The sequence below is a fragment of the Miniopterus schreibersii genome, assembly GCF_964146895.1.
Source record: "Miniopterus schreibersii genome assembly, chromosome: 9".
NCBI classification, from domain to species: domain Eukaryota; kingdom Metazoa; phylum Chordata; class Mammalia; order Chiroptera; family Miniopteridae; genus Miniopterus; species Miniopterus schreibersii.
Window position 1 is genome coordinate 84,277,685 of NC_138118.1, and position 14,774 is coordinate 84,292,458.

General features: G+C 58.9%; 1 protein-coding gene across 1 annotated transcript in view; it reads left to right on the plus strand.

Moving 5' to 3' along the window:
- The window catches only part of NUDCD3 (NudC domain containing 3), a 28,758-nt gene extending 14,777 nt beyond the window's left edge, over positions 1 to 13,981 (plus strand). Inside the window, exons 3-6 of the mRNA XM_081147443.1 lie at positions 417 to 549; positions 5,705 to 5,848; positions 10,216 to 10,404; positions 12,478 to 13,981. Of these exons, the coding sequence (XP_081003569.1) occupies positions 417 to 549; positions 5,705 to 5,848; positions 10,216 to 10,404; positions 12,478 to 12,588 (577 nt within the window). The 3' untranslated portion in view covers positions 12,589 to 13,981. The remainder of the gene's footprint in view (positions 1 to 416; positions 550 to 5,704; positions 5,849 to 10,215; positions 10,405 to 12,477) is intronic.
- The last annotated feature ends 793 nt before the right edge of the window (positions 13,982 to 14,774 follow it).

Consider the following 14,774-nt stretch of genomic DNA (forward strand, 5'->3'; position numbering starts at 1 on the left):
GAGATGACCCTGGGTTTTGTGTTAGGACCCTGGGTCTGTAGACACGCCCCTGCTTCCACCCAGGGTACAGCGCCCTGTTCCCCTTGGTGCTCCTATCGTCCCGTCCTGGCCAGTGGGAGCCTGTGGGACTTGAGTGTCACGCTCCCGGGACCCCTCATCTGAACGGCTCTGGGATCAGGACGGCTCTGGCTGCTGGGCCTGGTTCTTGTCAATAAGGCGTCTCGCCCTGTGGAGGACCAGTGGTGATCCTGAACCATGGTGCCAGGTATAGGTAAAATGACTGATGCTGGGTTTTTAAAAAGAAACTCCAAGGTAAAGTGAGCATCTACCAGGAGGCTCAAGCAGCACCTGGTGAGGTAACACAAGGTGCGTGGGGCCGTGGCCACGCTGGCATCTGACTTTTGGTTCTTCCTCAGGAGACAGGAGCAGTTCCAGAGAAACCCCGACAGCTACAACGGAGCCGTGCGTGAGAACTACACCTGGTCACAGGACTATACCGACCTGGAGCTCAAGGTGCCGGTGCCCAAGCATGTGGTGAAGGGCAGGCAGGTAACCAGGGGCGCTTCCAGAAACTCCCTTGGCGGCTGTCCTTGGGCACAGGTGTTGGGCTGGGCTGTTCCTTCAGCCCCCACCCCCACCCCACCCCCCCGCTCAACCAGGTCAGGTCAAGTGTGAGACCCACCTCTGCCCCGCTAGCCTTCCTGGCTGGTGGAAGCACCTGAGCTTCGTTTGTAAGTTGCAGTAGTCTCACATCACTTAGTTTCCACAGGAGACACAAGGTGGGCAAGGCTGCTTCACAGGTGGGAGGGCAGGGTCCCAGGAGCAGAGCACCCCGAGGTCTAGAGTGACAGGCGGGCCCAGTGCTGCTTGGCAGAGCTCGCCTGAGCAGGGGCCATGTCTGGTGGGGACTCACAGCAGCCTGAACTGAGGTCTCTAGTTCACTGAGCTTGACTGAGAAGTAATCTGCTAGTAGGAGACGGCCGAGTGCTTGGGCTCCAGCTCAGAGTGATGGATTGCAGGTCGTTGTGAGTAGAAAAAGCCCCTCGTGGAGTGTGGGAAACAACTATCCTCATCTCACCCCTCGTGAGCCTGCAGCCTGCACAGTAAACCATACCCTTCGTGTTCCAGAGACAGACCTGGAGGCCCAGTTGTCCAGGCTGACGTGGGCGAGTTTTGTACGGCTCACTGTCCTGTACAGTGCGCCCCGAGTGAGGTTGGGGGGATGCTGGCCAAGTGGTCAAGCCCTGGTTTCCCTGGGGAGGGTCTCTTTCCAAGGTGCACAGTGTCCCCGGCCCCCTCCTCCCTCTGCAGCCAGGGCCTGGCTTCCATTGGACACAAGGCCCAGAGCACCTGTGCAAATCTGGCCAGGGGGTCACTGCCCTCCGACCCCATCTTGGTGCCCTGACTGCAGGTCCCTTGGTGGCCCTGGGCTCCATCTAGGCAGTCCTCGGTGCACAGGTGTTTCAGTGAGGCTGCGGGCCCTAGGGTCCCAGCAGTGTCCGGTGAACCTACTATTTCTGTAGCACCAAAGATGGGAGCCCAGAGCCTCATGGCTGGGTGTGGACATAGGGCCAGCACTGGCTGGAGCAGCCCCACACACTTTCCTCCCTTCATCCCACTTCCCACCCCATCCCCAGGCTCATCCCTGTGACTCTGTCTCCTGTGACCTCCTCCCCCTGCCCTGATAGGGTTACTGTGGACAAGTGTTGATTTCCACTGTTTTTTTGGTCCGGTTGCTTTGTGTGTTAGGTGAATAAATTATGGAAAGTGTTGGTTACCACTTCATCACTTGGCTAAACAGTCTAGCTCCTGGTCTGGGGCCTGTGCCCTGACTCTCATGGACTTGGGAGCTCTCTCTGCAGCCTGACAGCTCTGTACCCGCCATGGTCATGGGAAGTGTCCCCTTGAATACAGTGTCCCGCGCACACGCTCCTGATTAGCTGTCAGTGTCAGGGTCCTGCTCTGCCACCAGCAGTATGTCCTGAGGGTCCTGCCTTCAGTTCCGTGGCACTCAGGGACAGACTGCCACACACTTTTCTCAAGTGCACTGTGACCTGGGTGATGTGGCCACTTCCCTCCAGGGGGCCTGGGTCCTGTTCTCTCCCATGTCAGGCCCTGGCTGCGTTCGGCCAGATACTGCTCTGGAGCCGTCTCCCTGGAGCTCAGGCAGTGATGTCGCAGGTGCCTTGTGGGCACGAGGGCGGAGGTTTGCTCGGCCAGGGCTGCTCGGGCCCCTTGTCCCCACAGCATGGAGGCTGCTGTGGCGGGCTTTGTGTCCAGGCAGCCGGTACTCCTGCCCCCGAGATGTGTGGAGCAGCCTGCTTGTGTGACACTGGGATTTGTGCAGTGTTGGCGTTTTTGTGACACCCACTGACCTGATTGATATTGTCTTGCTTCCTCTTTGCAGTAGGATTTTCTTTTCTCTGTCAGTGGTGTTTTTCCATGGCATTCTCGTTACACTATAATCTCCTTTTAAAAATTCATGTCTCCACTTCTTTGTGACCCGTTAGTCGTGCCTCACTGAGGACTCTGGTGCGTTTATTGCAGCTCTTGGCTTTTGCTGATCTCAGGGCTTCTCTGAGCTGCCATCGTCCCTGGACTGGCTCCCTTGCAGCTGTCCCCTGAGGAGCCTGTCACAGCGACCTGTCAGCACTGTTTATTTTGGTCTTTGTCCCTGGCACCTACCAGGTGCCGTCTCGAAGGCGGCCGTGCCTGCAGCAGCTCGGGGGTGGGTGCAGGTAGCTTTGTGCGGGGTAGACATGGGGGCACCGAGTGTGGGATCCTGGCCTCCTCCAGCTGCATCCCGAGCCACAGGCATCAGAGCCTTGCCTCTCTCATCCCTTCTGGCTTCTGCAGAGGTGGACCTGCCTCAGGTGCAGTGGGACAGTGAAGGCGAGTGCAGGTGTCTGTGGGCAGGTGTTCTTGTTTACAGGGGCCTTTCTGTCACCATTTTGCTGGTGAATCTAAAGGAAACTTCTCAAGACGAAGCCTTAGAGGCGCAGACAGTTCTTTGCTTCGCCCTTGGCTTGCTTTCCTCAGTGTAGCCATGGCGATCGTGACGTCAGCCGGGCTGGTTACAAACCTGGCATTTCTCAGATCCTAGGGTTTTAGTGCTGGAAAACTGAGGACTTTAGTCTGATGTCTCATTTGCAGATGAGAAAACTCCCAGAGGTGCAGACTGCTGAGGCCTGGCCACACCATGTCACACTGGGTGACATGAATGGCAGCGGATCCATCTCCTCCTCAGTGTCCTCCTTCCTCTGGAGATGCGAGGGGTCCTGCTGACCGGTGAGGCCCTGTAGAACCTCCGTGCCCATGGGAACCCACAGGAACCTCCCTGAATAGCACCCGGGCCTCTGGGCGTGTCCTGCAGCATGGTGATGCTCGGCCCTGAGCTCGATGCAGCTGCTGGAACTTGGGGTGGTTTCCTCGTCACGTGATGGTTCCCTTTCTTGGATGCATTTAGAAACCGCAGAAGACTCTGTGACAGGAAAGTTCAGGATGGAAAAGGTTGCCAGGCTACACTTTTCTGTGTAGAAAAAATTTTAATATGTAAGATAACCTGTTCAGGGTATAAAAAGTTTACAACAAAACTGCTCTATATCCTTCTGTCTGGACTAGCCCCACCCGACCTTGGGCATCATGGACACGTTCTGGGATGTTCTGGCAAGTGTTTTCATGCGTCTGCCATCAGCTGTGAATCTGTCTTCACGTCCCTACCTTTGGCACAGATGCCATGTTACCAGGCCCTGCGGGGGAAAAGGCCTTTCAGGGTCTGGTCAGAAACAGACGACCTGCAAGTGGGGTCCCCGGGCTGTGTGGGATGAAGCTTTGAAGGAGTCTCCCTGGTGGCCACCAGGCTGCACCTGAAACAGAGGGGCTGGAGGGCAAGGACGGTCTAGGCCGACTGGATGTCACAGAGCTGGCCGTTCTGGCCGAAGTTTCCTGCCTAGATGCTGCCTGGGTTTCTGCTGACCTTTGGTGAGTTACCAGAGTTCAGAAACGACCGATGACTGTGTTGCAGTGGTCTTGCTGATTTTCTGGAGTCCTCACTCCGCCGCGGCACTGACATCCCTTTGGATCAAGAATTTCTTGTATCGCTTTTTGTTTTCCTGGAGTCTTTTGCTGCCGTTCCTTTTCTCTTGTCAAAAATAGTGCACTTTCATTGTAACCTCAGAGTTACTAGACCCCCAGATACTGTGTTGTCTCGCAGTCGCTTTCTTCCGGAAGGTCCTTGGAAGCTGCCCGCAGACGAGCCTCCTCTCTGCCCCTCTTGGTTCAGGCTCCTGGATCTCCGGTTTCCCCAGGGTACTGGCTGGAACTGACGTGCAACATTGTAGTTCAGGTGTGAGCCACTGGCTATCTGATTGCCACAGTGCTTAGTTACAGTGTTTCCTACGATGGGAACTTGTCAGATCTCAGCAGCTTTGGAGCACACCAGTGTTGTTAGCTTGCTGGACGCCACAGCCCCAGGGCGCGCTCATCTCGTGCCTGGAGGTTTGTACTTGTCCCTTCCACCTGGGAGCCTCTTGGTGCAGTGTTCGTCCTCAGACCTTTCTCACAACGATACGTGGTAAATACAGGGTTCTGAGTGTCCCAGCCTGTGGATGTTGTGACCTTCTGCGTGTCCCGTGGTCTGGGTACATGCAGAGAGTCTAACTTTAAAACGATCGTCCCCAGAAGGGGAGCTTTGCTCTTGTCCTCTTACACGCGGGGTCCCGTTCCAGAGACTCGTCTGTCCAGTTTGGGTAAACTTTATTTTCTCCTCTTTGGGGCTTTTAGGACTTTTTAAACATCAGCATTAGGAAACTTCATTCTGTCAGCCCCCAGTGGGTCCTTCCGTCTGAGGCACGTCTTTTCTTAAGCTCTGGAACGGCTTCGTACCCGCCATAGCGTTTGCAGTGCAGGTTCACACCTGGGCTGCCCTCGTCTCTACCTTTGTTTCTCCGACGTTATCTTCTGGTCTTTCTGCTGAAAGTTTATTTTAGCCTCTGAGTTTTAATTCTGGGTTCTTTTTTGTCTAATTCTATTTTCATACTTTATCCTGGTTCTGTAGATGCAGCATCTTTTCAGGTCTCACTGAAGATATAAATAGGAAACATTTTAGAAAATCCTTTTTCATAATTAGCTCTGCAGTTTTTGTTCTGTTTTCTGTACCTAAGTCTGTCTTCATGTTGCTGGTTTCCACAGAGGATTCAATCCTCTGTTCCCTACTGGATTTTTTTGGTTAAAAAGTGTATTTCCTCCACTCCTGCGTGCAGGCCGGTGTAGACAGTTGTCTCCACGCTGAGTTGGGGTCTGCTTGAGAGCTGTGGGACTGTTTCCCTCACGTCCCACGTGGGGCCCTCTGACAGCTGCTCAGTCCCTCATTGCTGTGGCCGCTGGTGGGTGCCTGTCCCTTCCCCTGGCACAGCTATGCCTCCACCCTCCTCGCCTGCTGATGGCCAGCGGGAGCCGCCTGCTGGCAGGGGCTGTGGAGGGAAAGCAGTCCTTCCTGTGTCTCCCCCCACCCCCTCACCCACAGGTCTGGCTCTTCTTGGAGGTGCTCACTGTCCCTGCTTGAGCATTAGTCGGGTGCTGTGATTGTCTTGTGCAGGACACCTGGTCACCCCAGGGTGTCTTGTGGCCTGTTCTGTCGTCCCCTCCCATCCTGCGTGCTGACCCTACTTTCACACAGGAAACTACTCTGCTCTGCTCCCTGCAGGTCTCAGTGGCCCTCAGCAGCAGCTCCATCCGCGTGGCCGTGCTGGAGGAGAGTGGGGAGCGGGTCCTCATGGAGGGGACGTTCACCCACAGGGTCAACACCGAGAGCTCTCTGTGGAGCCTGGAGCCTGGGAAGTGCGTTCTGGTGAGTGCGGTGCTCTGCCCCCAGGGAGGCCACGCCCTCGGACCTAGCGGGTTGTGGAGATGCTGCTGGGGGGGGGTTGCTAAAGGTTGTGTGTGTTCTCAGTTTAGTTACCTACTTACTGTGACCTTTGGTATCAGTATCTGCAGTGACCTGAGGCTCAGGGGGCACAGTGCTTTGATGGGCAAAGACTGCCCAGCGTGGGTCACCACTGTAGGCGCGGGACCTTGGTCTTTGTCCTTAGTTGGTTGGTCCCCAGACATCTTACTCGGTACCAGTCCTGTGCTAGGCCCCAGGTGATAAGGGGTGGAAAAGGGCCCCCATGTGTCCTCGCCAGCCCTGGGGCCTGTGGGAGACTTTGTTGGGAGCAGGATGTTTGCAGGTGTGGTGGGGTCCTGAGACGGAGAAGTGGTCCTGGTTGTCCGTGACAGTGTCCTGAGAAGAGGAGGAGGAGATTTGAGACAGCAGAACAGACAGGCACAGGAGCGAAGTGACGTCGGGGCAGGGACTGGGGACATGCGGCCACATACCCGCCCCTGCAACCTCTAGCCCGTGCGTTACACAGTGACCTCGGATGTGCGGCCTCCAGGCTGAGGGAAGAAACGTCATGAGGACCCACGTGCAGAGCTTTGTAACGGCTGCTCCAGGACAGACAGATCTCACGAGGGATGGGGGAGGTGACTCCATGGAGCCACTGCCCTCCCAGCATCCGGTGCCACTCGCTTCCCAGCCACCCCCCTCTGGAGCTGAGGGACCCACGTCAGCCCCGCCAGGCAGGGGTGGCAGCTAAAACCGGGTGACAGTTCTCGCCTCCCTCCCTCCCACACACGGGAATGCTAACGAGGCTTCTTGATTCCCCAGCTCCTCCTTGGTTACAAGCCTCCCCCTTGCCGCACTCACCCAGAGCTCTGCGTTGGCGTCCTGTCCCTCCACGCAGGGCTGCGAGAGCTAGGCTGGTCCACACTGACAAGAGGCATGTCACCTACACTCGGCAGTTGCATTGTGTTCGCTGACCTGGTCCCTGCGTCTCACCTGGCCATGGGGGGCGGTCTGTCTTGACCTGCGACTGTTTTGCACAGGCCATGCCCTCACCCTTCAGGGGATTACTCATACCCTTCCCGTCACATCTCTCAAAAGTGGGTGACAGGCTGGCTCCCCCCACTCCAAGGTGTCACATTTCTGTGATATCAGCAGGTCCCTGTACCCGCCAGCGCTGCCTGGCCTTTCTCCTGTCATCACTGACTTGCTTGCACTGCTCCACGCCCGTCGGCTTTCTTGTGAGGATGTGCATTTCTGCCTGAGCTTCACTGCCTCCCTCCTCCCTGGTAGCCCTGGGGGGCGAGGACCCAATCGCTTGTCACCGTCCTCACAAGTACGGGGTGGGTATGTTAGCGTGCTGGTGAGACCGAAGCCTGGGGTGGAAGTTAGTCCTGGAACAGGCTTTGGGCCCCTGGTCCTGGGCGCTCAGACCTCGGGACCCGCACGCTACTCAGGTGGCCTGGTCCGTGGCATTGTCCCCAGGCCCCAGGTCCCAGCAGGGAGGCAGAGTGGAAGTTTGGAGTTAGGAGGACAGTGCAGCCTGAGGCAGCACATCCCACAGTGTAGTGGAGAAGCTGCCAGGAGACAGGAATGTGCCGGGTGACACTGGTGGGTGGGCAACACTTGCAGTGGATGGAGCGTCTCCTCCTGTCTGCCTCCCAGCCACAGCCCGGTTCTGCTCCGTGGTGGTTTCAAACACCGGGGCACCGCCTGCAACATGTCTCATACAAGCCCCAACAGGCCAGCAGCTGGACTCAGTGCATGTCCTCCCACAGAAGTGGTCTGAGCTGATCTTGCCCTGTCATCTGTCCTCCCCCCCACACACGTCTCCTTGGCCCAAACTTCACCCCAGGGACAACTGTGGGGAGCAGTTTTTCATGTCCCGTGTGCCCCCCCCACACACACACACTTCTCCCTGAATAGCAGTGAATGTGTGACTGTGACTGAGGAGGGCGAGGAGGTGGACGTTGGTGAGTCACGGGCACAGGTCGGGGAGCTGCCATGAGCCTCTCCACGTCAGGTCGGAGTGTCCGTGAGGACATTCTGGGAAAGCTTTTCAGCGAGCAGCTTCGGGGTTTCCCCGAGAAACCAGTTCCAGGTCTGGGGCCAGGTGATACGAGGAACCTGGAGGGAGGCCAAGGAAAGGAGGGGCACCATCAGGGCACAGCCACCGCCCCTGACAGGCCAAGATGGGGCACTGAGCACCTCATAATTAGGGACGTGTGGGAGTGCGAGCCCCTGACACTAGGCATTGGAAGTTGGTGCCGAGGATTCCCTGGCTCTATCCCAGAGACGGGGGCCCTCGGTGGGCAGCATACCGCCTGCTGGGGCAGGAGGCAGCATTTCCTGCCATGGCTGTTGTGGGGCAGATGGGGTCCGGCAGGAACCACCTATGGACATGGCCACGTGCGCCTGTGCCTGCAGGTGGGATACTGGGAGGGGTGATGCATCACCTGTGCAGGGTCTTGCTGGGGCCACTTCCTGACTTTAATCAGGAGGAAGCACCAGAGAAATACGAGTAAGGAGTAGTCCCTAAAGCTGAACAACTAAGGACAAAGGCTGTGGAACGTTCCAGAGGACGGAACAGGACCACAAAGGCAAGGCGGGCCTTGGACTGGATCCCGTCAGGGAGGTCAAGCCCCTCATTAAACACTTCACATCCTCAGGGTGCAGGGAGGGAGGGGCCCTCGTGGAAATGTTAGGATAAAGACCAGGGTAGTTCAGGAGACACACCTGACGTGCGGTGTCCTGTGCATCTCAGACACAGTGAGTGCATGTGCAGACGCCCGTTAACGGGTGAACCTAGGAAAGGGTGAATTTGTACTTGAACGAGTCTAGCAACGTGTAAGGTTGAAACGATCCCAAACGACACGTTTTTAAGAGTGAGGTTGCAAACAGTGCGCAGGGACGGTCGTCGGCGTCAGTCGCCTAAGAGAATGTGACTTAAAACCAAGTGACCTCATGCCCACTGGTCAGCTGCTGGGAGTGACGGGACAGCACCCAGTGCCTGAGATGTTCAGCTGGACCCCCTGGGCACAGTGGGACTCATCAGGTTAGACATGCTGGGCGCCGCCCATGGACGAAGGAGGCTGGGCAGTCACACAAAGTGGCACAATCTTGGTGGTCACCACCCTGTGGCCACCCACAGGACCAGCTACAGCCAGTGTCCAAGCGGGTCCTGGGGCACATGCATCGAAGCAGAGCGACACACCACGCTTGGCCGTGTGATCCCCCGAGTGATGGACATTCAGGACATGACCTCCGAGACGACAGGCCAGCATCGGCTGAGGGGGCCGCCTGTGAGGGGCGGGGCGGCTGGGCTGCCGTGGCGGCTGCAGGTCTGTGAGGACTCGGGACATGCCTCAGAGGAGTGACTTTACTAAGCGCAAACCTGCTGCCAAGAACCTGACTAAGAAGTAACAACGTATAATAAAACCGAAACCCAACGTTAAACCACCAGAGGACTGGATCTCAGAGGCCGTGGTTAGATCCAGGTCCTTCGAGCTTCATTGCAGAATGTCTCACCCATGTCCTCCTGGTGCCACATCCTTGCCTTTCAGCTGGACACGAGGTCCTCATGGTGTCACCTGTGTCCCAATGCCCTGGTCCAGCAGCCCTTTCCTGAGTGAGAGCCACCTCCCTGCCCCCAGGCCCAGTGGGTCTCATCCCCTCAGAGTGGACAGTGTGGGGGATGGTGTGCAGTCCACCTGCTTGTGCTTGACCCTCTGCCAAGAGTTTCCCAGGCAGCCTGGTGCTGATCACTGACCACATGGGTGCAGCCCCTCCCCCCATATGGTCCTGAGACGAGTACCCTTGGCGCCAACTTCATGCAAAGCCTTGAGGTTCTGCCCCAGCCCTGAGTCTCGTGTCCTCAATTGTCCCTGAGCTGTGCTGGGGAGGTGCTTTCCCTGACCGGGACTTGAGTCGTGCAGTGGTCACGGGCTGGAGGGCTGGGTCAGGGTGCTGGGCGTCTGCTGGAGGGAGCTCACGTGGGCTCAGTGCTTGGCTCCAGGCCCCAGGTCCCAGGCCCCAGTCAGCAGGATACTGAGCTGGGCTTGGAACCAGGAAAGGGCATCAGAGGGTGGGGGGGGCGGTAGGGACTGATGAAGTCCGTTGGAAAAGCTCAGGTTTGGGGTTGAGCCTCTGTGACGGCTCAGGGAGGCTGCGATCGGCGGGGACCAGGTGTGAGTGGCGGGCAGCTCGGGACTCCTGGGAAGGTCCCTTTCGGTGAGGCCAGTGGGTGTGGGCGGTGACACAGGCAGGTCCCCTGTGAGGACCAGGGGACAAGGACCCCAGATGCCCCCACGCTGACGGTCCCCGTCCTGTCCCAGGTGAGCCTGAACAAGGCGGGCGAGTACTGGTGGAGCGCAGTCCTGGAGGGCGAGGAGCACATCGACATCGACCAGATCAATAAGGAGCGCTCCATGGCCACGGTCGACGAGGAGGAGCACGCCGTGCTGGACAGGCTCACCTTTGACTACCGCCAGAAGCTGCAGGGGAGGCCCCAGAGCCATGAGCTGGTACGCTGCGCCCCCTGGGCTCCGTGTGTGTGTGTGGGTGGCGAGGCCCCGTGAGGTGGTGGGTGTGGACGGGGCGGGTGCCGGGCAAGGCTACCCCTGGTCCTGACTGGAGCTCCAGCCTGGTTAGCTGGTTACAGCCCAGACGGCACAAGCTTCACACCTGGACGGGCTCAGTGGCAGGCGAGATGCGCCCATCCACACAGACCTGGTCCTGTGGCGCATGTTCCCAGCTCTGCGGGAGCCTGAGGAGGGGGGGCCAGGCCTAGCCCGGCCGCAGGGCCAGTGGCAGGAAGTCCTTTCGGCTCTCGTGCAGTCCCCAGAGGCCAGATAAGTCTGTGTGGCCTGATGCTGTTGGAAGGCAGGAGGGAGTTAGTGATGGGAGGGTCACGCTGAGCCGCACAGGGAAGGGTGGGTTAGGTGAGTACACTCGTCCCTTACCCACGGGACACGTCCCAGGACCTCCCCTGGATGCCTGAAACCACAGACGGTGCCAAGCCCTGCCCTGCTGTTTTCTCCCACACGGGTCACCTTTCCACTTAAGGGCACACTTTCTGGCTCCTTGCTGGTGCATCCGAATGCCAGCATCATTGCTCTCGCACTGGGGCATCATGGAGTAAAATCAGGGCGACTTGGACATAAGCGCTGTGATACCAGGAGGGGTTGATCTGATGCCTGAGACGGCTACTGAGGGACTAACATGCAGAGCGCCCACAGCGTATTAACGCTGGGTAGAGAGACAGTCCCATCCCAGGCGATGGAGCGGGACGGCGAGGGACTTCATCACGCTCCTCAGAACAGCGCACAGTTCCAAACTTATGGATTGTTTATCTCTGGACTTTTCCACTTAGCATTTTTAGACCACGGTTGACCATGTGTCACAAACCACGGAACGTGACATCACAGATAAGGGAGAACAGGACGTCTGTACCTCCCTCCTTTGGCTTTAGTAATCCTAGGAGTGGGTTTAGGAAGGAGGGTTGCTTTTCTCAAGTTAGTGTTAGCGCCCAGTGCTGGGAGGTGGACCCACTGTGATATGAATGGGATGGGCTGCTGGACATTGGTTTTGTTCCTGGACAAACATAGGTCCCTCCTCCAACGCCGTTCAGATTTTCAGGGTCCTGTGTGTCTCCTGGGGCTGACCCTGGTTCTGTGAGTGTCCAGGGCCTGCTGGTCTGTCCGTCCATATATCCGCTGTGTCCTCACTACACACATGTGGGGTGGGTTGGCAGGTCAGACTCCACCAGCTCCCTGGAGAAGCGCAAGGGGGCAGGCGCCCTGAGCTGGCCTGGCCTCTGGCCTCCCTCCCGTGTCTGAACCTGGCCTGCCTGGGCTGACCGGGCTGGGGGCCTGGTGTTTCTGTGTCTGGTTATGAGTGATGTCACCAATCCCTGAACACACGGCATGTGTGTGACGTGCCGGTCGCCACCATGCAGGCCAGGAGAGTCCTGCAGCCTCTCAGACGGCAAGGACTGTCTCTCTGCTCAGTCTGTCAGCCTGGAAACCAAAGGCCACCCTGGCCTGTGGCCATGACACGTCTTCATTTCTCATGGTCAGAAGGAAGGGGGAGTGGCCCCCAGCCCCCCCGTGTTCTCGGGAGGAGGAAGGGTTTGCAGTGTGGGGAGGCGCCTCCCTCATGGGCACAGCGTCCTGCGGTCCCTTGCCCAGGCCACACTACCTGGCCTGCTGCTGCCCCTGGACACTGGACCTCCTAGACGGTCCAAGTCTCAGCCTAGGTCACGCCAGGGTATCTGAGGGCACAGTCCTTGATGCCACCAGCCTTCTCCCTGGGGAAGGGGAGCAGGGACCCCTCTGCACCACAGTCTGCCCCATGGGCAACAGCCCTCGGGCCCCTTGGGGTTTGGACAGATTCCTGGTGGGGAGGGACAGCAGCACTGTGAGGATTGCCAGCACTTTGCAGGTGACAGACGGGGTGGGGTCTGCGCGTGGGGAGCATGGCCTGTGCAGGGTGCAGTCACCCAGGCGGGTCCCCTGGAGGAGGTGGAGTGGCATCCTGTTTGGGGACCTGTGGGCCTGGTGGCCATGGTTAACCTCTCTGTCTGTTTTCTGTTGTAGAAAGTCCACGAGATGCTGAAGAAGGGGTGGGACGCTGAAGGCTCTCCCTTCCGAGGCCAGCGGTTCGACCCGGCCATGTTCAGCATCTCCCCAGGGGCTGTGCAGTTTTAGTGACGAGAGGATGCCCTTGCCGGTGGGGAGGCGGGGCCTGGCCGTGCCCCTCCTGGGAGGGACCTGCTGTCTGATGTCCTCCCTGTCCCTTCTTTCAAGGGCCAGCCGGTCTCCACCCTGCCCTGCATCTCCAGACTGTTCCAGGGCAGGGCGGGGCCCCATGGAGGAGGGTGCTGGAGAGTGGGGGCTCCGCACAGTGCAGCCAGGCCCCTGTAGGCAACCCCACCCGCTGCTTGCTGTGTCATGTAGCTCTGCTTGCTGTTCTCTTGCTGAGGGAGGAGGGAAGTGGGGGCAGCCTGCAGGGTGCAGGGTGGGGCAACTCCGCAGTCTGGGGATAGCCTCCCTTGCTGGGCACATGCACCGCAGTCCCGCTTGTCTGTGATGCTCGTCTGTGACGCCCTCTGCTCGGTCCTGGCACCTCATCCTGGTCGCTGGTTCTGGATGTTGGGAGAAAGTCCCATGGCTGCCCGCACAGCAAGACCTTTGACCTGACTTCTGACTTCTGACCGGCTGCCGTGTCCCACCCAATCTTGCAATTTCATGGGACCAGGTTCCTGTCCAAGTGAGCTGAGCCAGGTGCCCTCAGCAGCCCTGGTCCCTCTCAGATGAACCCAGACTGCAGCTCTGCTCCCAACACTCTCCGGACCCAAGCCTGTGCCCCGTCATGCTTGCCGTGTGCCCATCGCCAGGACCATGGTCTCCATACCCTGGAACCCGGGGGACAAGGAACCTGTCTGGAAGATGGTCCTTCCGGAGACTTCCACCTCAGCTGTGTGCGTGGGTGGGAGCTGGTTCATCGCTGGCATTTCTGCTCTAAGGGCAGCTTCGCTGGGTCCTTGGGGAGCATTTGGTCCCTGTGATCCATCACCAGAGCTCAGACGTGGCTGGTGGAAGGGGGGCGAGAGCCCTGACTACAGTCATCAGTGGCTGGTCCTGGACCTGCTGAGACCCCTCCTCAGGCCCCTGTCGTGTTGTCTGTGTGACAACTGTTCTCGACACATCGGGCTCCTCGTCTCTGTCCCACCTCCGCCCCGAGGGGTCTCTGGGAATGACAGGTGGGGTGTGGCGTCTGCGCCTCAGTGACTTGGGAGATGGACCCAGGACTCTGGTCAGCGTCTTCCTTTGGCCTGATTTTATTTCCTGTGTCGTGTCTCTTTCCACCCCCGCCGACTGAGTCAGCGTCTGGGGGGGGTGCTGGTCACAGGCGGATGAAGGCAGTGCTCTCACATGTGGTGAGTGACCCCTGCCCCTCGCTGCCCTGGAGTCGCCGCTCCTGCCTGTTTTCTCTCTGCAGACGAGGCAGCAGCAGATGGGCCACCGAGCTCCCGTGAGGCCCGAGGACAGGAAGCCGCCCGTCCACCACGTGGGTTTGCAATAAATCTGTGTTTAAACATCTGGCCTCTGTGTGACGTTGCTGCCGAGTCGTTCTCTGTGTCCGTCCCCGAGTGCCCGCCGTGGGTCTGTGGCCCAGCCCACCTGCATGGGCTGGTGGGCATTTCTTGGTCAGTGTTTTTTTTAATGAATGAAGATGCTCCCAGGGCAGGACGTAAGGAGAAGAGGCCCCCACAGCGTGTGGTGGGAGGTGGGTGGAGCACTGGGAGTATCCTGTGTGGAAATGTGTCCAGGGGCAGCTGCTGCCTCACGAAGACCTGACCTTCGAGACAGCCTGGGACAGACCCACACGCACCTGACTGGACTGCTCGTTTCTGTGAGGGGTTGTGGGACAGAACCTGGCCAGCTCCGCAGCAGAGCCCCAGCCCGATGGTGGAGCATGTGGGACGGGCCATGGTGCTGGGCGGGTGGTCCACAAGCAGCAGGCTGCCGCACTCAGCCAACACCCACGTGGACGTCAGTGCTGTCCCTGTCACATCCCCATCACGACTTCAGGGGCAAGGAAGCAAGCCAGCCTGTCACCAGTCTCCAGAGCGTGGCTTGTCTTATCCTCAGTCCCTTGGTTTTACTCCATGACTGAGGGCTGAGCGCACTGGCCTGCCCTCCCCTCGGGCAGATGGCGCGGTGCCCCCAGTGCCCTGCCTGGCGGGGTCAGCACCTGCTACCTGCTGGGGGTTGGGGGGTTTGGGGAGGCTGGGGCCCTGGGGGAGGCCAGGCTCCTTCTGACTTCGTTTTGCTGGTGCCGAGGGGCTGAGGAGGGGCCTTGTGCCTCGTGGGATGTGACCTTCCAGGGA